Raw genomic sequence first — 26,126 nt, forward strand, 5'->3', positions numbered from 1 at the left:
CACAGGACATCACCACAATGACGTTATTCTAATTTATAAGCTATACAAATACATCAGGTACCCAAAGAGATTTTCCTGTAAGTTTAAAAAAAAACTGTAATTTGAAAAAAAAAATGACATGTTTTTTAAGAAAAAGTAAGGGGCATGAGGAAGCCTCCACGCCAGGAGGAAACATGAAGGCCTCTTCACTCAGAGGACTTGGGGCCAAGGGGTTAGGATGCAGTCCCTGCCAACACACCCAGCGTGGGACTGGGCTCCAGGCGCTCAGCCTCCTCTTCTGCTCAGCCCGCTGTGAGGCAGGACTAGTCCTCAACGGAGCCTTCTCTAAATTCAGGGAGCAGTTTACCTCCACAGCTTCTTCGAGCTCCGAAACTTCATGACCCAAGGATATTTGACCTTTTTGCCCTCGGAAATTTCCACTGTAGCATGTGCTAGTAAAATCATTTCACTGTCATAAAAGTTTCTTAGCAATTATTCATATTTTAAAGAAAAGAACTCAAAATGAATCCATTTGTCAAACAAGCCTACTAAAGTGTGGTCATGCTTGGCCCCAAAGCATCTGTTGACTGCTTCAGAAATTCTGTGGCCACCACAGGCAATGGAAGGGACAGGATGACAGGGGAGAGGAGAGGAGGAGGCAGGGAAAGCCATGTTGATCACTTGGCCTTAAATCTGCCCCTGTCTCCAGTTTGGTGCTCATTGTGGGGACACCGGGGCAGAGTGCATCCCTTCTGCCTGCAAGCCAAGTGGGTACAGGAAAAGTTTGCTGGTGCTATCTTTTGAGAACAGTAACTCCTGACGTCATCCCCTCCTTCTTCTAGAAGGGAAGTGAAGTCAAAGGGCATCACTAATAAACTAATGAAAGCAACTTATGACTTTGAACTACATCTGATTCTAGAAGAAGCTTTAAGTTAAATTAAAATTTAGCAACTGTTCTTACTTCATAAAAGATTCTTAAAAGTTATGCTGAAAATTGAAATTTTTTAATGAGTTTAAAAGAAGAAAATATTTAGGAACCTTATTCAAAATAGTACTCCAAGATGATGACATCACAAAGGACAGAAGACAGCATCCAACTGTGGTGATAGGTGTTAATTGTATGGTTTTCCAAAGATGTGGGAGAACTGATATCAATTACAGTATAATTACCATTACTTCCAACAGAGTTAACATGTACTTGCTACAAAATAACATACAATTAACTGGTGTCACATTGCACACAAGACTAAATAAGATACAAATTAAAAATTCCCGAACGTGGGCATAATACTCTTCTAGCTCCTGAAAAATAAAATTAAAATAAAACAAGTTTTCTCCGATAATGGATAATGGCACACAAAGCCTTTTCACCTAGTTATTTCAAAGGGGGAACATTCAAAAGGTCTAAGTGAGAATGCTCTGTTCTTAGGGTTTAGATGAAGGAGATGCACAACCTGCTCAATTTCTCAAGCTAAAGCTATTGTAAATAAAATAAGAATTTCCTTACATAGTACTTTTCATTCTGAAACTTGGGCAGCTCTGCTTTGAAACAAAATTCAAGAACATTCTCAGTGTTTACTGATAGCCCAGTGTTTGTTTGTTTTTTTGCTTTTTTACCAAACACTGGACAAAAGCCTGCTTTGGTTAGGCTACAGAAGCACCCAGAAATGAGTCAGGCTGAGTGTGGGAGTGTGCTTACACAGAACAGCAGGTTACTGTGAACCACAGAAAACTGTGTGTTTCCAGGTACACAGTTTCCTTATCAGGAGGTGAGGAGACAAAGAATGCGAAGTTTCAGTCTGAAGGAGAGAAATTCCTCCTTGGGAGGTCTCTGGTCAGCCGGCAAGGACAACACAGGTCGCTTCTTCAGGCTGCACTTAAGAGGAGGCTTGTGCACAGACACATACAGGCCAAACATACATCTAGGTTTGATTGGAAGAGAGTGGGAGACAGCAGGGTGTGATGCTGTGAAGCCCGTGAGAGGACAAAGGGAAAATGCCTGTCTTCTAAACACAGTGACACTGTGTCTGCTGTATCTGGCTCAAACATCTGGAATTTTGATTATTTATTGAACTCATGTGTAAGAGTTCCTTGGGAATACTGCAAACATCCACAGAAAACAGGACTGTGATAACTAAAATACTCCCAGGATGGAACTCTTGCTAAAGTCTTAAAACAATATGAGTGAAAACCTTCTAGGACATGTGTGAAAATCACGAAGATGTTAGCATGCTAAGAATAAACTTTGTAAATCCATCTTAATTAGTGTAGCACACAGTATTTTATTAGGAACTTGTGTTTAGCATATTTTTGAAGATTTTTTTAAAAATTCCTATGTCTGACTTTCCTTTCCTCTTTTTTTTTCTTTGATAGCCAAATTCCTGCTTGAGATTAAACCATCTGTAGAGGTCTGTGTATCCTGTGTGAAGGCTGTGTAAGCACATGCACAGATCCACCCATCTTTGGGGGCAACTGGTTCTTCGTGAAGTCAGTTTTTTCCCCTTTTTACTGAATATGAAGCCAGGAATAGACGTTTCTTTTTCACCGCCTTCTGTGTCTCTACTGAAATTCTGGCCATTTGTTAGACACCAAGGGAAACCAACCTGGCTTGGAGGGGTGACACAGGACAATGATGGGCCCATGGTTATGCCACAACACTGCCACATTCCTCTGATTATCAGTCTCAAAACTGTGCTGATCACTGGTGTGATCAGGCAACACTACCACCTCCGAGAAGCCAACAACCCAGTGAGAGTACATTATGCATGCTGCGTAAGTGAGTGAGGGGCTCTCCACATATCTGTAGTTTGTCATCAGAGAGCCAGCAGACAGAGGAGTGCAAACACTTTCATCCCATGTGAGTAAATGAGAGAAATAAAAATAAACATCACTTGATCTTCACAATTGATTCTAATTGACACAAACTTGAAGCATTTGCAATCCAAAGTATGCTCTGGGTAGAAAATTTTATTTGTCATTATTATCCTGGGGCTGGGGGGGGGTGGGCATCTTCAGAAACAAGAGACTGGAGTGCCCTGTGCTAGAGACCGGGACAAGGAGTGGGAGGCGCTGCTCTGTTTCTTAGTAACTCAAAATTCAATCTCAAGGTTTATCTTTCAATAGTTCAAACACCAAGATGGTAACAGCATGGGAACCAAACTTATGATTTAGTTCATAAATTCCCGTCCAGCTGAAAATTCACATTTGGGAACTAAACTGTAAGATGCTTTAAAATGAGGGATTTGAATTCTTGTGTAAAAGGAGACACTTTCACACAGTTGGACAGTCGTTCCTGCAGTTAGAAGCTGTGCTTAGACCCCATGGATTCTTTTCCAAATGAATGAAGAACACCACCCTCCAAGGCTCTAGAACCAGACTCTCAATTAACAAGCACACATTTATCACTGAAACTTGACTAGCAGATCTCTTGGTTCCTGACCATCCCCTGGGTAGGCCAGGAGAGACCCAGAAAACCAGCCAAGCAGCACAGAGGCAGAGAAGGTTTACTCCGTCCCAAGATCGGCTCAGAACAGTTACTTAAAATGGATTTTCACAGTCTGAAGAAAAAAAAACAAAACAGTTATTCATAGAACAAACAACTTTCCGAGGGAACATTACAATTAGTAGAGGTTTTAAATGCTTGTAGAAGTTTTAACAGTAATTTCAGACACTAGACTTAGGAAGACCACAAGAATGACAACTGTACAAACTATACAAGTTTTAAGAATCTAGTTCTGTTTTGGTTTTGTTTCTACTCTTTTTTAAGAAGAGTCTCACTGCATAAACCTGGATGGCCTGGAACTTGCTGTGTAGCCCAGGCCAGCTTTACATCTGCAGTGATCTTCCTGCTCCTGCCTTCAAAGCGCTGGGACTACAGGCATGAGCCAGCACACCCAGCAAGAATATAGTTCTTATGAAACTCTACTGCAATATTTGATCCAAAAAAGAAAACCTAAGAAAAGTGAAAAGATAAAATGATTCTTAACAATTAGTAAAACCCTATTGCTAAGACACCACATGATGTGAGTGAGGGAGAGGGAGAAATCAAGCTCAGACTAAGCTGGAAACTCCCTGCCACTGGATGGGTGGCTTTCATAGGACCAGAAGGCAAAATGTAGATGGCCAGGGGAGAACTGTCCCCTATAATCCTGCTCAATGATGGACCCTATGTGCTACACTATCAACATGCCAAACAAGATGTTCCAGCTGGTGCAATAGTGGAGCTTCTAGTGTATCTACAACCAACAAATTTTCTATTGGATATAATGCCCGCTCCTAGGGGTAGAACACACATCTGGTACCGTAGACCAGGCCAAGCACCTGTGGCAGAGGAGGATATAGGCCCCAGTGGGAAAGCCACTGCACTTGTTTTGTTAGATGGATGTGGTGTACCTGCTAAAGTATCATCCAAGCATTTGTGTTTACACCATAGGTTATTATAGCAGCTACTGTTTAGGTGTTCTTGCTGTTTATGTTTTTATAGTAGATGGAATCCCACTTAAATGGACCAACAGCCCATGGAAAACAGAGCATGCAGAGACCCAAAAGTTCAGTGCCTTGCCACAATGGGAGGAAGATCATCCCACACTTATCACTCCCTCCAAGGCTCAGGAACTTTTTCAGAAGATGTTGGCAGAGAAAATAAGGACTGGAAGAAGGGGTGGAGTGTTAACTGGATGTGTCCTCCAATCACTATGCAGGAAGGCATAGTCACACCTCCTTCCCATGCTCATCAAGGAGTCGATGAGAGAATCAGTTACCCCTCCCACCCAATCAGTCAACCTTAGCTACATGTGGGGGAGGGCCTAAGGATATATAAGCAGATAATGCCATGAGGCACCTCTCTTGCCATTTTGTGTGGCTGTCAGGAGGTCACAGGATATATATTTGAGTGTGGACTTTCCACCACAGCCATAAATGGGGGGGCACATGTCTGTAAATAAACCCCCACCCTATGCTCTATTAGTAAGCCCACTAGGGTTTTCCAAAAAAAAAAAATGTGTTTTACCAATTAAAGAAAACTCATATTTAAATGTAATATTGATTAAAACAGTGAATTTCAATAACTGAGATGGTAACCAAAGAAGTAGAATTAAAAAAAAAAAAAACAAAAAAACCATCAGGCCAACCAAGTTAAAGCCTGACATTTATATAAGGCTCCAAGTTGTGGGTGCAGGGACACGAGAAGTAGACCATTAGAATGCTCAGACCTAAACTAACAGGTCTTAAAATAAATACATCTATTTAGAAACTGTCTGGTTTGAAATATAAGACTTCACTTGAAGACTAGTCAAGATGTCTGTGGACTCACATTTCTTTGTTAAGAACTCATGGCGCATTGTTCTAGCTCGGTTTTTGCCTTCCAGATAAACTGATTTAACTGCAAAGGGAACTCTTTAGTATAGTTTCTGTTGGAATGGAAATCAATGTTTTATGGTCCTGCAAACATCACCTTTATATGTATTTTAAATTTTATTAAGTCACTTTTTAACATTATCAAAAATTGGAGAGAATAATCCTGAGAAATGGTCTACACAAAGCCACCTGAACTTTGTTTAGCTCTGGTACCGCAGTGACCAGCAAACGTTAGCGGTTAGCTAACTCTCCAACCTCACCTAATTCTTTGAGGAAATAAAAAAATGCATGCTATAAACTCCAAAGATCTAAGTCACAACAGACCTGATTTACTTGAAATGGACTTCATTTCCTCTCTATAGCCTCTCCTTTTCACCACCACCCACAATGATGATAAACAAAAACCTGCTTTATTTATGGAAAGACAGTGAGGATAAACGAGTTATTTATGCTATCAACCTAAGGCAGCTCTGAGCTCATTCCATTCCAAGGAAGCCACAGGCAGGAAGCACAGAGCATGGGGTGGGGGTGGGGGGTGCAGAGCATGCCAACACTTTGGTTCTAAGCAGAAGTCACTGCCTCAGTCGCCCCAGCTCCCCAGACCTGTGTGGCCCCCACTCAACCATGATGATATCAGACAGACTGCCGAACCCTATCCATAGGATGTCATTAGAAGTCATAGTCTGCTGAGGCTTTAGACTATACTGAGTGAGGCTTGATAGGATGAGAGGAAATTTCCACAGATCCCACAGATAGTGCCTAGAAAACAGATCTCCCATCTAAGCACCCAGGCTGAATTCCTTTTGCCCTCTTGTGCTGGTTACTTTAGGAGACTTTGCTTAGCTTTAGGCATAGGAAACATGATCAGGAAGATCACTATGCATGCTGTCTTCCAAAGCTTTGCAGGTCCGTACTTATTATATAAATCTAACTTTCTAAAGTTACTCAAGTCTAAGCTTTGCAGCCTTACACTTAAATAAATGAATCAGCATTAGCATCTGCATGACTGTGCACATGTCTCTCAGGCCCCTGCACTGCATTTCCTCCCCCACTTTGCAGTTTGTTGAGGGGCGGCTTCACAAGATGCACACCCAGGAGCTCCTGTGGCTGTGCTGCCACCAAGGACACAGAGCAGGCTAGGGAGATGCAGCCACTGCACGTGACAGTCCTGCCACAGAAAAATCTAGAAGCAGTGGCTGGCTGCCACCATTCTAAGAGTCTGAGAAAAATCATCAGTGGTCAGAGACTGCACCCTATAGTGAGAGTGAGGGAAAGAGGGAAGGGGAGAGGAAAGAGAGGAGAAGGGCAGCAGAGGGGCAGGAAGCTGGTCGGAGAGACTGACACACATATGGAGGCAGACAGAGCAGAGCAGGCTGGACACGGGAGCCACTTGTAGAGCAGGAGAAACAACATCAATGCAAAGCAGGCGGGGCTGGCTGGGAGAACGCATGACTCTCCTGCCCAAGGAGGGCCAAGCACTCTCCATGGTGGAGACAGACGGAAATGAAAATATCTCCAAAGTCTGATCTCTGGTTATAAGCACACAGCCAGTGAATGATTTTAGATTCTGTGTCAAGTTAGGGGACAGAAGATTCAAACGGCTTCCTCCTTCAAGTCACCAAGTCACACTCTGCGGTGTGTTGAAGGAGAGTACGGGCTGCTGAGGAGAGGGACTTTGAACCAATGTTTGCATCGAGTCCTCAGTGTTTCTCAAACGAAGGGGGTGGCAAAAAAGTCTGGTTAGCACTGGGCTTGTGCATCGATGCACGTGTTAGTCATAAATGCCTACAAACTATATTATTTCAGTTTCCAACTGTGTTTACAGTCTCACATCCCTAGGTTTGTCCTGCTGGGGGAAAATCACTTATTAACTGGTATGTAGCAAGTTCATTGTCTGGAGGTGTATCTGGAGAAACACGCTGTTTACCTCAGACACTGCTAAGCCATTGTCATCAGCAGCAGTATCATCATCACCATCATCATTGCCATCCCCCTCTCTCATGCTCACTCATTCACTCTTTCCCCAGAGTCAAGACTTCTGTCACCTGACTCTTGTGCCTTGCCACCTCCTAAGTCAGAGCTTGCTCCTCGTTCGTTACTGCCTAATTCCCTGCAATGTCTGGTCTAACTCCCTGTGACGTCCAGCCTACCTCCCTGTGACGTCCAGCCTACCTCCCTGGCTGTGACGTCCAGCCTACCTCCCTGTGACGTCCAGCCTACCTCCCTGTGACGTCCAGCCTACCTCGCTGTGACGTCCAGCCTACCTCCCTGTGACATCCAGCCTACCTCCCTGTGACATCCAGCCTAACTCCCTGTGACGTCCAGTCTACCTCCCTGTGACGTCCAGTCTACCTCCCTATGACGTCCAGTCTACCTCACTGTGACATGCAGCCTACCTCCCTGTGACGTCCAGTCTACCTCCCTGTGACATCCAGTCTACCTCCCTGTGACGTCCAGTCTACCTCCCTGTGACGTCCAGCCTACCTCCCTGTGACGTCCAGTCTACCTCACTGTGACGTCCAGCCTACCTCCCTGTGACGTCTAGCCTACCTCCCTGTGATGTCCAGCCTAACGTCCTGCCATGTCATTTTTAATTCCCTGCCACGTCCTGCCAACCGTGGACCATGAAGAGATCAGAAGGTCTGCTTGCATCTACCTCACATCACACACACTACATTATTCAGTTTTGCCTACAACCTTGTCATATCTGCCTTCCCATTGAGTAAACAAAGGCACTCAAAAGTCACAGGCACCAAGTGCCACAACTATATACCCTGGAAAGTAACAAGAGCATTTGTTAGACTGAAGGTGAGATTCTGGCCTGGCTACGACTTATTTAAAGCTCTCTTTCTTCAACTCATGATGTTTGTCTAGAACATTATTTTATGGCAATTAAACCGGTGGTCTGGACTATGAAAGACTAAACTTGCTGCCAGCCTCTTTGCAGGGGTATTGCTGAGGTAGGGAACCCATAGTCGCAAAAAGATAAAAGGGTTTTTTGTTTTGTTTTGTTTTGTTTTTATAATGCTAATAGTCAAACCCAGGACCCTACACATGCTGGATGCTAGACAAGTTCTGCATCACTGAGCTTTGTCTCCAACCCTGGAAAGTTCTTAATAGGCCAATTTAGCTTTTAAACATGAGTGTATTAAAATATTTCTTTAAATTTGTTCCCACTTTAGAGCTAGAGAAATTGAGATTCATTTTAATGTTGACAGCTTACTGTCAACATATGTAAGAAGACCCCCAAACTTAAAGGTTCTCTTTTTATAGTAATTCCATCGATTCTCTATAACAGAGCAACTTGGAATGATCTTTGTTGAGAACTGCAGAGAACTGGCAGCCTGGAGGATGTAAGAACCAGTGCACTGAGCACTGCATCTTATGAGACTTTGTGTCCCCTCAGAACCAGTGCTGCTGACTTCATTTATAAAAAGACATAAAGGGCAATTCAGGGTTGTACCAAAAATAAAAGCAAGCACATTTCTCTCCATAGCAGGAAGACGGTGCTTTGGGAAATTCTAATCTTAGTTGCAAATGTCAGGATTACAAACTAGATCTTAGCTAAAAGTGAACCAGAGCGCTCTTGAAGGCACATTTGGGACAACCAGATTCAAGACAATGCTGAGAGGGGAGCCAGGAAGGAAAGAAGGTCACATCCATGTGTAGAACTCTCACATGCACCCTGAAGAGGCAGAGCCGAGGCCTGCCAACTGAAAATGAAAACAAACACGGCAATAGTCACATCAAGAGGGTAGAACACAGACCTGGAGATGAACACAACACACACACTCTTTCTTACAGCCTCCCACACAGCCAGGTCAACAGACACACACATTCAGAGGCACAGACATGGACCCACAGACATTCCTTCAGATATACAAACTCATACAGACTGACAGGCATTTATACAGATACGCAGATACAAAGGCACAGTGCCACAGTCAGACAGACCATGGCAGGCGCCCTTCCTACAGATACAAACAGATGCATGGACACACACACACACACACACACACACACACACACACAGAACCATGTTTCTAATTCAGGGCTACCTGAAATCAATGCTGGCTAGTTATTTGAGCTCTTGGAACCTCATCCTCACCTGCAAAGGAAGAATGATAGAAATTCTATTCATAAGGAGGGCTTTGACGACTAACTGTAACTCACAAATGGGAAAAAATGCTTTCCAAATAATAAAAAATCTTGAACATTTCCATGTTTTTAAAATTTCAATAGCCAAAGAAATCTTAGGTAGAGAAAGAATGACAGCATTATCCACCCTATCTATTGCTATAAAGACTTGCATAAACTTTTTAAAATTTTTGAATTACTAGAAATTAAATTTCATATAAAATGTAAGTACTGAAAATTTTATTATTGACATCAACTCAACTGCATAACTGTACTGAGTGCTTATATGTACTAAACATGCCTAGAAAAGGAATCTCATTTAACCTTATACTCTCATAAGTTACCATATATAACATGCATCACATGTAGCATCACTATTACAAGGGTTATAATACATGAAAGAAGTAGCAGCAAAGTGAAGTCAGTACTTGTGAGACTCACGCTCACACTCAGCCACCTTAGGTGTGAATCTGGAATCCGGAAAGCACAGAGGTCTGAGAGCCAGAGAGCGGGGTCTGGCAGCCTTTTCTACTGTCCTGTACTGGGTGGAGGAATTGCTGTTTTTCCTGCTTCTGTTTCCTCATCTATTGAATGAGATACTGCACTAAATGGTCTGGAACGGCACTTTTGACTCGGCTTCAACTGTTCTTATAGTGTGATGGATGGATGAAGTGCTGGGAATGGTCATTCTGTTAAGAAAATGCTGAATATATGAGTTTTCATTTCAATAGAACGAAAAGGTTCCTAATGTACACCTCTGAGGGGAAAAGATCTGTCATCACTAAAGTAGAGAAAATATGGCAAACTTATGATTCTGCAGGTAAGGGAAGAAATTAAGACATTTCTATAGGGCCTCAAAGGACAGAACAGACATGAAGTTTCCAGTGCTCAGGTCAAAGATCCCAGAAGAAGACATTGTGAAATGGGACCCCAAGGTCACAAGAAAGTTCTCATAGCTCAGAAGCAGAGAGCCCTCCTCCTAGGGCCAGGACTGCTGGTGGACCCGGTGTCCTCCTAGGTCCGGGACTGCCGGTGGACCCAGTGCCTAGAGGCACTTGTGGGAACGTATATTTTCAGGTCATAGCTGATGCTTCTCAGAGAATGCCAAGCATCAGAATTCAGATTCTTTGTAAGATTTGGGAGGTCTTTTGTATTGCTTTAAGGAGCTTGGTAAAAACAGGTTAGGATCTATTTTAGCCTTCCTAAGGCTGTTTTAAATGGAATCTCACTTTAAATGTTCAAGTATTACTAAACTTTTAGAAACATTTCTACCAAGAACTAACAAGAACATATATATATATATATATATATATTAGAAATACTGAACATCTTGTAACATGTTCCCAGTTCTCCTGTTTACCAGGACACTCACATCCATCTGGGAACCCCATTAGCAATTAAGCAGATATGAATATCAAGAGTTTTCTTTATCTCACCTTTATCTTATCCACTTCATTTCCCTATCAGTCATTTCCTTTCCCACTTTCCCTTTTTATGCGGTTTCTATTTGCTTGCTTATTTTACTGTACCACTGCAAATCACTTAAATGATTTTTCTTCGTCAAGGCAAGGTATTAATAAAAGTTATACAATTCTCCTAACGGCTTTTGCCCCTTAATTCCAACAGAATTAAACTTCAAAACTCTAGTTATTTTAAATATTTCTGATGTTTGAGTGGAAGATGTTTTAAAATCAAAGTGAATGCAATTCAAACATTCATGTTGGCTCTAGAACAGCACAACCCCCCTTTCCTGTGATCACAAAAATCCTTTCAGAGGGTCCACTAAACCAAAACCACTTTTGCAGTAATACTAAGACATTATTTGCCCATCTTGTTCCCTTTGTCCCTAGTGCATACAATGCTACTCAACATACTTCACGGCAAGGACAAAATTTTAATGACAGAGCAGGTGTGAGAACCTGGCTATTTCCTAATAAACTGGGCATTGAAGCAGTTTGTAAAGAAGATAAACAAGGCCATCCTACTGTGTTTTTACTTTGAAAAGTATAGTTAATGCTTAAAATGTTATTATATTGCTATCTAATTGATCTGTTATTTATAAAAATCAAAAAGTAATGCCTCCATTTTAATCTAACATGATGAATACTGGTAGATATCACCCACATAAGATAACACACAAAAATCTACACTCTTTGAGATCTTTAATAATTTTCAAGAGTGTAGAAGGGCCCTGAGACCTAAAGGGTTGAGACAAGCTGGTAGAGAGAAGATTGGGTATGGAAGGAGGAAGGCTTAGAAAGCACGTGCCCTAGCAAGGGGTTTAATTAGTAAATGTGCCCCATACCTACCCCAAATAGCAGCTCTTCCAGAGATGGGTAAAAATTATTGTCTGGTTGTACTGAATCTTAACATTTTCACTGGGAGAAATATTAACTGGATTTGACATTTTGACTTAAAACACCTGTGAACAAAACTAAAAGCTTCAATTTGCTCAAATACCTGCCTCTACCCTTAAAAAATATCTTGAATCTTGTAAGCCCATTCTCACCATTCTTTCCATTTAAAGTGCAGAGGAGAAAAGAACCAAGTAAGTTTGTTGTTTTTTATGAATTAGGCCTTAAACTCGTAGCTAGGCAACCAATGAAGTAGCCCTGACAACAGGGAAGAAAGAACTTAATGACTGCATTCAGCCGGGAGCCCACATACAGCATTGCAGAGTGGCCCAGTGCTATTGGGTCAAATGCAAAATGCAGCATTAATAAAACTTGCACTGCCTTCTTCTAATTTTATACTATTTTTGATTTGTGTATGCTCTTTTAGAAAGACACTATCATAAGTATAAATATAACTTTTCATCTCAAAGAAATATGCCAGAAGCATGCATGTTTGGGTAAACTTCCTTAGCTCATGATTCTAGTTAACATTTTCATTAAAATTGATGTTGGAAGCTCATATATATGTCTTATCAATCTCGTGGAGGGATGCTGGGGTCAAGTGATCCGAGTTGGGCTTAGTTTCCTCATCTGTGAGACAGGAGTAGCAGAGTCTGCACCCACGATCTGGGAAAGAATACAGAGCACTAGATGTCCCAGTAACATCTGTAAAGCATAAAGCACTATAAAATAGATCTTGTTGTGTCATGGAATGTGTTCTACAATCAATCTTTAAATTGCTGATCTTCTTTGTAAACAAAGATGATCACAGTCAGAATCTGTCTCTCACTATAAAATTTTAACTACGCCCACATTCCTCATTGTGTCTTTTCTTGGGGGTGGACTGACAGGCATCACAACTGAGCATCCTGGTCAACTGTGTGCAAAATGGTAATCCCGATGAACTGGCACTCTGCACATTTAACTTGAAAACAGTAAGACCTCACTTGTCTGCAGAAATTCATTCATTCCAAATATTCTTTGCCAAATATTTTGTTTGCAACTCCCTTTCATTTAATGTTGGATGGCCATATTGATCTTCTGTCTAAACGTCCCTGCCATGCAACAGTGACTATCTGAATCAACTGCAGAAGTAACAAGAAGCCATGGCAATTGCCCATGTGAGACAGATGTCTACCGTGTTTTCCTTTCCCAGTAAGAGTAGCAGTGCTACATCAATGTGGTGCTAATACACTGGTTTGATACTTTGCAAAGTACGGGTGAGGAGCAAGAACCCACACTTGTAAAAATTCAACAGTGGAATTTTAAATAACTAGGAGCACGTTTACAGTGTGCCTCAATGATTGAATTATCATTTTCGTATTTTACTACACTAAAATTAATACCATTTTGGCATGAGCAAGATATGTTATTATTAAACATTGGGTTAAGAATTTTTGTAAAAAAATCAGACTACCTTCTCCTCTGTGGAAATACATTAAAAATACATTAAATTTGAAGAGAACAAAGCTCTTTAGCCAATAACAAATCATATTTGAGTATTATGATCATGCTGACCTTATCCAGAGTCTAACGGTAGCTAGTATATAAAAGTTCCTCTGGGGTCAGCCAGATGGCTCAGCAGGTAAAGACACTGACCAGAAAACCTAGGGACCTGAGTTCAAGGCCCAGAATCCAACCAAAGGTGGACGGAGAGATGTGATTCCACAAAAGTGTCCTCGGACTTCCACGTGCCCACTGTGGCACGTGAATAATAATAAACACAGAATAATATAAATAAAATTTAAAATTTTTTAGAAGTGCTTCTAAGAACAAAAAAGTAAAATGCAGATTATGATTTCGTGAGAAGCTGCCTGTGAGGGTCGTCCTTGGTCACTGTGGCCCCAAGAAACAATAGGTCCATCCCTTATCACCGAATAACATCAAAGAGCGACGGCCACAAAATTAGTAGCACATCTGACAAGCGATATTTTAAAGTGAGGAAGAAGCTGATGGTAGCTGAGCACTTCCTGTGCAGACGTACGCACCTCCTACGCAGACACGCGCCTCCTGTGCACACGCACCTCCTATGCAGACACTCGCCTCCTGTGCACACGCATCTCCTGTGCAGACACGCGCCTCCTGTGCAGACACGCGCCTCCCGTGCACAGGCACCTCCTGTGCAGACACGCGCCTCCTGTGCAGACACGCGCCTCCTGTGCACACGCACCTCCTGTGCACACACGCGCCTCCTGTGCAAACATACATCTCCTATGCAGACACGTGCACCTCCTAGGCAGACACGCACCTCCTGTGCAGACACGTGCACCTCCTAGGCAGACACGCGCCTCCTGTGCACACGCACCTCCTAGGCAGACACGCGCCTCCTGTGCACACGCACCTCCTGTGCAGACGCGCGCCTCGTGTGCACATGCACCTCCTGTGCAGACACGCGCCTCCTGTGCAGACACGCGCCTCCTGTGCACACGCACCTCCTGTGCAGACACGCGCCTCCCGTGCACACGCACCTCCTGTGCACACGCGCCTCCTGTGCAGACACGCGCCTCCTGTGCACACGCACCTCCTGTGCAGACACGCGCCTCCTGTGCAAACATACATCTCCTATGCAGACACGTGCACCTCCTAGGCAGACACGCACCTCCTGTGCAGACACGTGCACCTCCTAGGCAGACACGCGCCTCCTGTGCACACGTACCTCCTAGGCAGACACGCGCCTCCTGTGCACACGTACCTCCTAGGCAGACACGCGCCTCCTGTGCACACGTACCTCCTAGGCAGACGCGCGCCTCCTGTGCAGACACGTGCACCTCCTGTGCAGACATGTGTGCTGCCTCTGCTTTTCCTCAAAACCAGCCTTCAAGGAAGGACCACTGCTTCATGCTACAGATATGGCCATTGAAACTCAGAAGAGCAAAGGACTTTACTTAGGTGATACCATCAGGAAACCCCACAGAGGGACCTGAGCCCAGATGAACGAATGCCCGTATCCCTGCATCTTTAATCTGCTGTGGTCTCTGGTCCTGTTGCTTTTCCTGACCTAGCCACTTCCTTTGTTTCTTTGTCTATACCAGCATCATTCAACCTTCTGTTTGTAGATCCAGAGCCAGAGGACGTCATGGCCGGACAAGTGCCTTGTCCAGACAGAAAGTGACACAGCAAGCAGGAGGCCCCTGCTCTCTGCCTCTCCTCATTCCACCGAAGGGTTAAGACAGCTGGTGCAAAAAGTTCTGTTGTATTCTTGAGCCTTAAAATTCTTATAGAAAGTTGATAAATGAATCTTACGCTGCTCTCTATGTGGAAATATTAACTGGTAACTAGGAACTGAGACTAAAATTCCTTTCTCACAGTAAGTCCCTTCTGACTGTTGGTAAACCCTTTTCTTTTACCAGGTTTGTTTTTCCTCTGTAACTGGAAGTGACTGCACCAAGATAAATGTAATATTCCCTCTGATTTCTCCATGTTATACGGTCTTTGCTGTTGGTGGTAGTTAGTTGATTGGGTTTGATCTGTCTTTTGTAGGGCTGCTCATCAAACCGAGGACCATGAACATGCTAGGCGAGTACTGTCCCACTGCGCTGCACCCCAGCCCATACTACAGCTTAACCTCATCAGTAGATGCAGGTAAAACAGGATCCGTATGCCCACTGCAGTCATTTTCACATCTCATGAGGCTGAGCATTTTTCTTAAGCAATTCCCAGAAGGTGAGGGAGCAGCCAGGCCACATATGCAGCCTCCCTACTTCTGAGCAGCTGTCTGATACAACACCTACATGAGTGCTCTAATCAGTCAATTGAGTCAGCATTCAAACATCAAAATCAGAAGCATTAAAAAACACATGCTACTACAGACCATTCGTGAAAAAGGCCACCCTGCCTCACCTCTCAGCCAGATGCCTTGAGTTTAGTTTCCAGACATTTATAAGCAGCCTGACTGAAATTATGCAGTGCATTGTCATGACAAAAATACTCAGAGTCGTCAGAACAATAAAATGTGGTAAGGAATTCGCCTCTAATATGATCTAATAGCTCTGGTGCTCTGACACAGATGGAGCCAGCTGGTGCTCTTGGTGGGAAAAGCTAACAGGGCCGAAGCTCAGCTTTTTGCCGGCAGGACACTCACAGTTCATGAGCAGAGGATTCCTCAAGATGATGGAGCAGAACAGCTCCTGAGGCGCCGTTACAGTCTATTGTCCCCACAATCTATGTATTTAACAGACCCTGAACACCCCATAACACAGTCACCCAGAACAACTCCATTGCTGCCGTTCTGGCTGATCAAGTCAACGATGTCTCATATTAAAGTAACCACCAAAACAGAGATTTGCTTAATAAAGTGAAATATATACTCACATGAACACATACACACATATGTGAGACTACGTGTGCTATAAAAGCACAAGCCTCCCTCTGCCTGGGCCATAAATGTGAGTGCACACTGACTATATACATGGATTCTGTCTCATGTATTCCAAGTGTGAATAAATTTAACAGTCAACAGTGGGCACTGTGATGTGCTACCCCATCCCCTGTCAGCACAGAAAGATTCTACCCATCCTATTTGGCATTGCCTCAGATGAAGACAGTCACCTGACCTGAGGTCAAGTTGATACCAGTGGACTTACCCCACACCCTAATTTGGGGCAAGTCTGAATGACCATGAAGGGTCCCAAAGCCTCCTAAGGAGTTGCTGGGGGAATCACAGTGCAACCTCTTCCTCTATCCAGTCCTGTTTTCTTTTTTTTAACCCTGTCCCTTCTACTGGTGACAATCTGGGGAGGGCACCTCCCCCCAAAATCTGCTACTAACATCCATCTACTGGTCTGCTTTCTGGGGAACCCAGGCATATGCCATGCTCTTTTGTAAGGAATGTTCAAACAAGAGAAAGAAAAAATGCATTCATAAGTTATAAACTTTTATGACAGTAACACTGTGAAAACTGAGTTAAAACTATGTTGTGGGTTACAAAGAATAAATTCGTAAATCTAATTTACCAAGGTGGACAATTTTGAAGACAGGTGAATTGGATCTGTCCCGATCTACTTCCGAGTCTTACTGCATGCATATTATATACCTGCCCTTTTGCCTCTAAAGAAAATCTAATCCACAGAAGAAAAATGACACATCCTTATTGAAGGAGAGTTATGAAATTAAGATGGACATTTGAATCCTAAGAGGATCAGAGCTCCCATCTGAGGGCTCCATAAGTGGTGTTTTTCACCCATTCTTTTAACTGAAACTAAGATAAACTGACAAGGATAGAAATGCCCTCTAGACACCAAACAATCACACAAACCATGTCAAACCAGTGGCATTCCTCAGGGGGAGACCATCTTAAGAAGAGCTGATAATCCCAACATCCCTAAAGAGAATGGATTACTTTGGCGGCCTGAATTCAACCCAGGAAAGTTATCTACTGAGATAACATCTCCTTCCATCTAGGAAACCACAGCTTCCTGGCTCGGTGAGAACCATGTTGCGGCTTACCTTCAGGGACCCAGTTCTTCCTGGCTTTGGGGGAACCATGCTGAGGCTTACCTTCAGGGACCCAGAACTCTTCAGCATAACATTTTGGGGTATAATTTATTAGTATTCACAGTTAACCCCGTTTCTCATTTTTCTCTCGTGCCTCAGCCTTAGATCTCTTCCTCCAAAGTGAAGAAAAGTTAATGAGAAACACTTCGAATTACTCTGTCGAATTTGAAATGTACAGCATTCACATCTGACCTTCAGCCCCAACAGATGATGGAAAACGCTGTATATGGTAGAATGTACTGAATTCCTCTGTCCTCTTAAAATCATGTTGAAGCCCTAATCCCCAGTGCAATGATGACAGGAAGTGGCCTCTTTCATTAAGATTAGATAAAATCATTGGGTGGGGTTCCAGGGACAGATTTAGTGGCCTTCTGAGAAGATGAGTCTCTGGGACTGTCTCCCCCACATGAGGACACACCAAGATAGTAGCCATCTACAAACCACAAAGGCCCTCACCAGAGCTGGACCATGCTGGCAGCCTGATCTTGGGCTTCTGGCTTTCAGAACTATAAAAAAAATGTTGTTTAAGCCAGTTTATTGAATTTGTCATAGAAGCTTTAGCAAGGAGCTTCGGGCACCCAGTGGGAGCCTTGAGACCTATCTCCTGCTCTCTACATCCCAAGCTGAGAAGTAATTCGTTTTACAGCATGAGAAACAAGATAAAGCAGTGGTTACTCTAAGTAGGAAGTGAGCCATGTGTGCGCAGATCTATTTATCATAACCCCAAACTTTCTCGTTTTAAAGATGAATAACTTGAGGTTCAGTGTTAATCAACTTGCCAAATGTCACACTGCTTATCAACAACCTAGTGACTACTGCTCCAAGTGAGAAATGTACACTGAACTCATTAATACTCCTTTGTCTCCACTACAAATAACCCTGCACCATTAGTGACTGTTGAAATGTTAGATGAAATGTTTAAGTAATACTAGCTAACGGGGGAAAAGAGGATGATTAGGCTTCTCCCCATATATCTCTGTCACTAGAATTTTCTTTAAGAATATGATTTTCACTTGAAAGCTAGTAAATTAAAACAAATTAAGAGACTAAACAAAAAAAATCGGTGTCCTATTTCTCAAAGTAACTTTAGGATTAACTCTGTGAAATTGGAATATAGGAGTTGCCCCTGCTCTCTTTTATAAAAAATATTTTGATATTACTTTTTTATGTGTATGAGTATGTTGTCTGCATGTAGGGAGGTGCACCTGTGTCATGCAATGCCCGTGGAGGTCAGAAGAGGGCATTGGATTCCCTGGAACTGGAGTTACAGATGGTTGTTAGCTGCCATGTGGGTGCTGGGAATCGAACCTGGGTCCTCTGCAAAAGCAGCCAGTGCTCTTAACCACTGAGCCATCTCTCCAGTCTTGGCCCTGTTCTCTTCTAACACAACTTCTCATTCGGCATCCATATTTCAATACCCATGACACCAAAAAGGATCTTACGTGTTATTCACGTTAAGATCCATTGTGATATTATTTGAATGAGTTTCCCCGGAGTAGAAGACTATAGGTGAGAATCCCACAGCTCTATGGTTCTCTCTAATATCAGAGTAGCTGAGATGCATGGGGCAAAGCTTTTCCTGTCCTGTGGTCCTGAAACGACATTCTGTATATAAAATCTGCTCAGGCAGCTCTTCAAGAGTAGGCTCTGTCTGTAAGCCCTAGACTATTAAGGCTCCAAAATGGAATGTGACACTGAAAAATGAGACATTCAGGTGTTGAGCAGAACCAATGATTGGCATGTATATTAATTCCAAGTATTCAAAGTATACAACTTAGCAGGTACCAGAAGAATGCCCCCTCGTGTGTGTGTGTGTGTGCACACATGTGCGCATGCATGTATGTGTGTGTGAATGAAAGGTCTGTGTGGCCTGGGTACTTGAGGCTCTCAAGGACAAGCAGGTCCTTAAGTTTATCAAAAAATGGGGATGTAAGTTGATGTTCAGAGGACTCAAGGGAACACAAGTATAGGATGCTAAGGTCAGTGGCAATGCAGTGAGAACTGAGGGTAAATCAAACCTTTATGAACTAAACTTCTTAGTTAATGTGAGTGCTTTAATCCCATACATGCTTGGAAAATCTTGTTGCACTTCCAACCTGTACCAGCCCCATTCCCCTCTGCATCCTAGCTATCTCCTAGCATAGCCCAAGAATATAAGAGTAAGGTTAAAAGGTTGATGGAATGAACAACAGTTCTGTATCCCTTTTAAAGGAATAAATTGTGTCCTGAACAGATATGTCTTAACTGTGTGTACCAGTAAATGCAATTGGTACATACATTTTTTTGTAATAGAGCTTTTGAAATAAGAGCTTTTTATAGATGACATCAAGTTCAAGCAAGATCACAATGGGTTAAATGGGCCCTAAATGCAGATACACCAAGAGAAGTATGCAGGGAAGATAGGCGGAAATTTGGGTTCATACAATAATCAGAAGCCTAGAGTAGGCAGGGAGAAGGTTCCCCAAAGCCTCCGAGAAAGCTTGGTCTGGAACCCCTTGACTGTGGACTGGCCTCTAGAACCACACATTCCTGCTCAGTGTGTAGGCCGTCACTCCTTACAGCAGCCTTAGGAAATGAACAGCCCACACTTCAGAGGGTCACACCTCACAGCTTGATCAGAAAGCACAGAAAAGAGCAAACAGCACCACAGACTTCCAAGGTCTTCACAAGTAAACCTAAAAACCTTGCTGGGAACTGAGGAACTGCGGATTTTACTCTGTTGTACTGAGTCTCTCCCCTAGCGCCCTACGGCAACTAGCAAGGACAGCCACAAAGGGGAAACGTGGCCTGACTTTAGTAGCTTAGACTCTTAGTTTACTGAATAAACACCTGTGAATAAAGTATTTTTAGCACCTACTTTAAAACTATTACCATTATCCATTGCAGTATTCCTCTATTGCATGCAGTGGTCCATATTTAAAAATAAACAAGTTTTCTCACAATTTAGCACTGGGAAATTATTTATAAAATGTCTATAAAATGAACGATTAAGTCTATCAGGTATCATCCCCTCTCAGCCACTCCCCGCCCCTGTTTCCATCTGTCCCCAGGAGTCTGAATGGTCTTTATACTAGTTCATGTCCTGGGGAACGAGGGCAGAGATTCACAGGATAGAATGAAGACCTTCCAGAGCACACTGGCCAGGTTAGGACTTCTACCCGGGACCCCATTGTTCTTCTCTTGTGATACTCTGGCTATGCAGCTGGCCTGGTCACCTCCACCTCCTGCTGCTTGGGGCACCTTCCTCCAGCCCCGCCTGCAGCCAGGCCATGCCTTCATCTGGGTCTGTACTTAATGTCACATCCTCAGAGTCCTTACTGTCACTTCTAAAACAGCAGTTCTCTAGGTGCCTGTTGCCTTGACTAGCTTCTGTTTCCTCCTACCCAGCCACTGTCATTGCATACATATTCGTCTGTTTCTTCATCCTCTGTGTCTCCTACTAGGATGTGAGCTCTAGGAATGCAGGCATTCCTGCCAGACTTGTGCACTTCCATATCTCCAGTGCTTGGAAGAGTCTATGACAGAACAGGCACTAGATAAATGATTTACTGAATCAAACAAATAATTGAATGCATTTAATGATCACCTTGCTTCTTTCTTTTTTGGCTCTGTTTGATGGGAAGTACGGCATTAAATTTAATGGTGAGCCACAGTATGACTTAACCATTACCATGGTGAGCTACATCACTTAACCGTCACCATGGTGAGCTACAATATCACTTAGCCATCACCATGGTGAGCTACATCTCTTAACTGTCACCATCGTGAGCTACATGATCACTTAACTGTCACCTTGGTGGGCTTCAGCATCACTTAGCCATCACCATGAGCATATGTACTTCCTTCAAATGTTCTTATATTTTATTTCCATCCTGATAATGTCATTTATACCTTAATTATGAGAAACTTCTAAAAGTTGCAGAAAGCGACCAAGAGACACCAGTAGGCAGGAGGTCAAGAGCCAAGCAGGCAATCACACTATGTGCCAACCAGCAGTAAGTTGTGACACAAAACAAAGTTGAATGAAGTACAAGGCGGCCCTCAAGCTGGAAGCCCAGTTTAGCTGCATGTTTGTACTTGAAAGCCTCAAGAGAGCGGGATAAGAGTGAGCCAGCGGGCCCAGGGACCCAGTGAGGAGACGGAGGTTACCTTCTCATTCCTGCAGTTGCTGAGCCCCATGCTGTTCATGGAGGACAGTTTCCCATCGACTCCGTGTGGCGGCTGCTGCTGCTGCTCCCGCTGGATCTGTTCTCGCATCTTCCGAGCCTCCTGAATGGCTTTCATCACTGTGTCCTGGTCCCCAAACAGGGCAGGGGAGTTGAGACTGGAGAGGATATCTACACACAGGGAAATATTAGAGGTCTGTGAGGCTGGCGTCCCTGAACTACTGCTATGATCCACTTCCCTGTAGAATACTGTATTCTCTGAATATGAAAGGACTCATTTGTCATTATGAAAACTGCAACACAAGGCACAGACCACAGAAAGCCACAACAACTATGATGCACTGGTTTGGGAGCCCTTAGAAGGTAACTCAGCGCTCCAGCCTATGTAGATTGTCTACCTACCTTCTCGCAGATGATTACTCCCAGATTCTAACCTTGGACCTACTGGGGAAAGTATCTGCTCTGCTTGTGTCTACAGCATCAGTGCTCCTAGATTCCAATTCTGCATCTATTAGGGGAAGAAACTGCCCTCTGTGTGTCTGTTATTTATGTACAATCTTGCTGATCTGCAGGGGATGGGGAAAGAGAGGGAGGATGGGCAGAGAGGAGGCTGAGATGGCTGGCCAAGCTCCCTGTTGCACTGGGTGTTTTACGCAGGAGGCTGCTTGAGGTTTAGTAGAAGAGGACCTGTGAGGGAACATGTGCAGTTTGGTGACATCGGTATGGTGTGCTGTGTGCCCACTGCAGGAGTAAGGGGTGGAAAGGAACACACCATGCTCTCCACTCTCTGAGTGCTGGCTGGTTAATGAAGCATTCTCCCCATCACGCTGCCTCAGTTATTTACCAGGAGAATGACAATCCATTCCCCACCCCCAGCTCGGGCACCCGCTGCTCTCAGCCCCGTCCAGACAGTCAGGCAGTGTGTGTTGCCGTGGCTTTCACATGAGCACAAATCCTCAAATGAAGTAAGACTAAGCATTCCCCTCCATTGTATCCCTTGTAACTTGTGTGTGTGTTGGGGAGGTGAGGATTCAAACAGAAACTAATTTTCCTCTACATCATGCATTCTACTCAGTTTAAGTGAATATACTTTGGATCAGTTTTTACAGTTTTAGACAAAAGGAGGGAAATTATTCAATGATTGATAGATTTCAGATACTGTGGCATGTTTGACATGATCTACTTGAGGCCTGATGTATTTCATCATATACTCACGTATGTCCATGTGCATACACACATATGTATATACCTCACACAGACAGAAGGGACACAGGAAACTAGACTATTGTGAAGCTCACATCACATGCCTCATGTGTGCAATGCATGTGTATATTCATGTGAGTTGGAAAAAAATGTCCTAAGACTGTCTATGAAAATATTTTTAAAACTCAGGGACTTTAGGGCCAGGTATGGTGGCCCACACTTTTAATCTCAGCATCCAGAAGGCAGAGGCAGGTGGATCTCTGTGAGATCAAGGCCACTCAGCTGGGGCTACTGGGGGACGCTGTCTAAAAAAAGAAAATCAAAAAAGAAAAAAAAATTCAGTAACTTTATAGGATATTTTTTGAAGTTTCTCAGGTCAAAGGACTACTCTGTGCAATATTATCTGGACAAATTTGCTGCCCAATAGCAGGTGTTAGTACCGCAGCCCATCTGGCTTTTGCTGAAGTGTAAGCTCCAGGAAGCAGGGTCTGGGTCTCTGTCCCTCTCGGTGTACAGCACAGTGAACAAATACTTTCCAAACCAAACACAGAAGTGGATTACAGAAGGGCCATTTCAAGAAGCAAGCTTATTATTTATTTTTCTGTTAGCTCTCCTTTCTCTCATCTAGCAACTTCCAGAAACTCAAGCTAAAAGATATTGTTCCTATTTACCTGGTGGGCATGAATCATTTCTCTTCTCTCCCTAGCTACCCCTGACTTAGCACAAAAAGCTACATGAGAGGCATGCTACTGAAAATAAGAACAGGCTACTGTCCAGATCCTAATGTCACAAGTGTCACTAAGGAAAATCTACACCTCACACGTAGCACAGTTCAGCCAGTCTTCAAGCATGTTTCCTAAAACTCGAGCAAAGACTTGTACTTGGATGCTGGTCCTGGCCCTGTGAGTTGGCAACTTGGGTCTGGGGGTCATTCTGCGTATAAGAACAAAACTGCCCAAAATCATAAAATTGTAAAATAAATCAAGTGAGATAAAGTAGGCAAGACTGGTTTTAAAACTGTAATGGCTCTACCTATATATTATTTTATTCATTATAAGAATTTAGGCTCATAAGAAGCAATATGCTCCATGATTCAATAATACAATGAAGGTAACATGGTAAAAATGTAAGGACTAATCCCTAATCTGTTTGAATTGTTTTGTCCTTATTTGGAAATTAAGAGATATGGAAAGTATTAACAATAATAGTGTTAGCATTTTTAGGAACATTTCTGCTAACTGGCACTATCGTAAATACTGTTTTAATCTACCTAAGAACGTGGCAGTGCTGGGATTCATCTATCCTAGTCTTTCAAAATTAAGATCTTTGAGATCCTGGACACCATGCAGGGCAGGTCATATGTACTGTTTGCTTCTAGGCTCATATCAAAACTATGAGGCAGGAAATATTATCCCCTTTCAGAGTCCAGGAACCTACATTAAAAAAATATTAAACAACTCCAGGGTCATAGCTAACAAGTAAAGGCTCTCAGTTCATGCATGCCCCCTTCCAAAATCACACTTTCCCTCCAGACCTTACACACAGGGATGTGAGAAGCAATAGGGATCGTGAGAATCCACATCAGAGTCAGGAAGGAAGAGGCACATCATGCCAATCCCAAGGTATCGGTGTTCTTTTCTGAATGCTATTAAACTGTAACATCCATGTTTGTCTTACTAAAACTAACATGGATAAAATATAAAATCTACATTTCAAGTACGTTTAAAAAAAATTTACTTTTCAAAGAAACTTTATACTTTTCGCAGATAACGAACTATGAGGCCAGGTCTTGAACCTCTTAGAGAATTATTTAGGGCAAAACCTGGACATTCCTAGATGCCTGAGGGCCAGGATCTAGTCATCCTTGAGAGAATGCATCCTAGTAGGCCAGTCACCCAAGATGCTAAACTGGCTTCCTTGCTGTAGGAAAGAAGACGGCCACTTTTTCTGAGGTCAGCCATTGCTGGCCAGGTTTGGTTTCTTTTCTCTAGTCGGTCAGTTTCTTCCTGGATGTTTCCATTTACCTAAAGAGGATCCTCTTCCCAAGCTTCCTCCGATGGGGCTGGGGACGCTGCTCTTGTTTGGCAGGTTCACGGGGCTGGTTTTGCTGGCTGGGAAGAGGCTCTGGGTGGGAGACGTCGGGGACTTCACAGGCTCCGCTGTCTTAGGTCGAGATGAAAGATTCAATGGCTGGGCTGCTGTTTCATCCTACAGGAGTTTAACATAAATAATTATTTTTTAAAAAGACAAATGAAGCACATTATCACTTAGCAAGCCACAGTTCTTTTACACCTCATAGACAATGCCACATTCTTCTACAATAATAACAAAAGAAGCTAATTATCTACCTCATTGGAAGGAAACCTCATTAATTTCCCTGTGTTATGCTTCTATTTACATTAACTGTGTAGTTGGATCATTCTTTTTGCCAAATTAAAATCTGAATTAGCTCACATTACAGCTTAATTTCCTAATGTGTTTTCAGGGATCTAAATTAACCTAGGGCATTTACAAAGAATTATTTAAAATTTCAGTAGCTCTGTAGCGCTTTTGTGTTGTTCTCTCTGAAAAGTTCCTGTAACTATAAATAGTCCCTGCAGCTAATTTTTTAATATATATTTTAAATCAAACAATTGTGAGTCCTTTAAAAATGAAAACACGGAGAGCTTTCTGCTGCTCTTTTGGGTCTCTGCCCTCGAGCCCCAGCCCACACCACAGGCTTCTGGGTGGCTTTCTGGGTGTGGGTGCTCTTCGTGGTTTATTCTCTGGTCTCTATTCATGTTTAAAATTAATTTTTGCAAAGAGCAGACATACATTATAATTATGTTTTACATGCTATGCTATATGCAATTTATTTTTCATGTTTAAAGTGATGTCTTGTTATAGCCTTTGCGACATGTATTTGTGGAATGTCTATTTTAGTCCTGTATCCCTCTACACTGAGCACACTGTTCCCGTTTCTGGCTTGTAACTCAAGGCCAGCCAGCGACTTGAAAGCTAAGCAACTTGCCTTCATTCTGTCTCACTTATCTTGACAATAAATAGCTGTGAACAATCTTTCTATCATTCTAGAAAGTTGGCTATCATCTGCACATTTAAAGGTTCAGTGTTAAGACTGGCTTTATTCTCCCCTTAGAGACAAGAGTTATGCAATTTGAAAGTCTTCTAGATGGACCCACTGAAAGGGTATTCCAGTGGCCTCACGCTGCATCCCTCCCTGTTCAGCATGGAAAAAGCCAGAACCATCTGTGTCCCTATTCCCTATTGGCAATTTGGGTAACCCCTTCAGAGGATGGAGTGATAAGAATAGGAGGTAGGAATTGGCTAGGCAGTTAGGGTAAAAAGACCCCAAAGAAATATAGCCAGTTTCTTGGCTGAAAGTCAAAATGTCCTATGTCCT

The 26,126-nt window shown here is 43.0% G+C and overlaps 1 protein-coding gene across 2 annotated transcripts in view; it reads right to left on the reverse strand.

Annotated features, from left to right (window-relative positions):
- The window catches only part of Sox6 (SRY-box transcription factor 6), a 485,425-nt gene that overhangs the window by 53,843 nt on the left and 405,456 nt on the right, over window positions 1-26,126 (reverse strand). For both annotated transcript variants that reach the window (XM_008853528.2, XM_008853529.2), the window contains 2 exons: window positions 24,751-24,934; window positions 21,507-21,694 (listed from right to left, as the gene is read on the reverse strand). In XM_008853528.2, the coding sequence (XP_008851750.1) occupies window positions 21,507-21,694; window positions 24,751-24,934 (372 nt within the window). The remainder of the gene's footprint in view (window positions 1-21,506; window positions 21,695-24,750; window positions 24,935-26,126) is intronic.

Source organism: Nannospalax galili, unplaced genomic scaffold (genome assembly GCF_000622305.1).
Source record: "Nannospalax galili isolate Female #2095 unplaced genomic scaffold, S.galili_v1.0 scaffold44, whole genome shotgun sequence".
In the NCBI taxonomy this organism is placed as follows: domain Eukaryota; kingdom Metazoa; phylum Chordata; class Mammalia; order Rodentia; family Spalacidae; genus Nannospalax; species Nannospalax galili.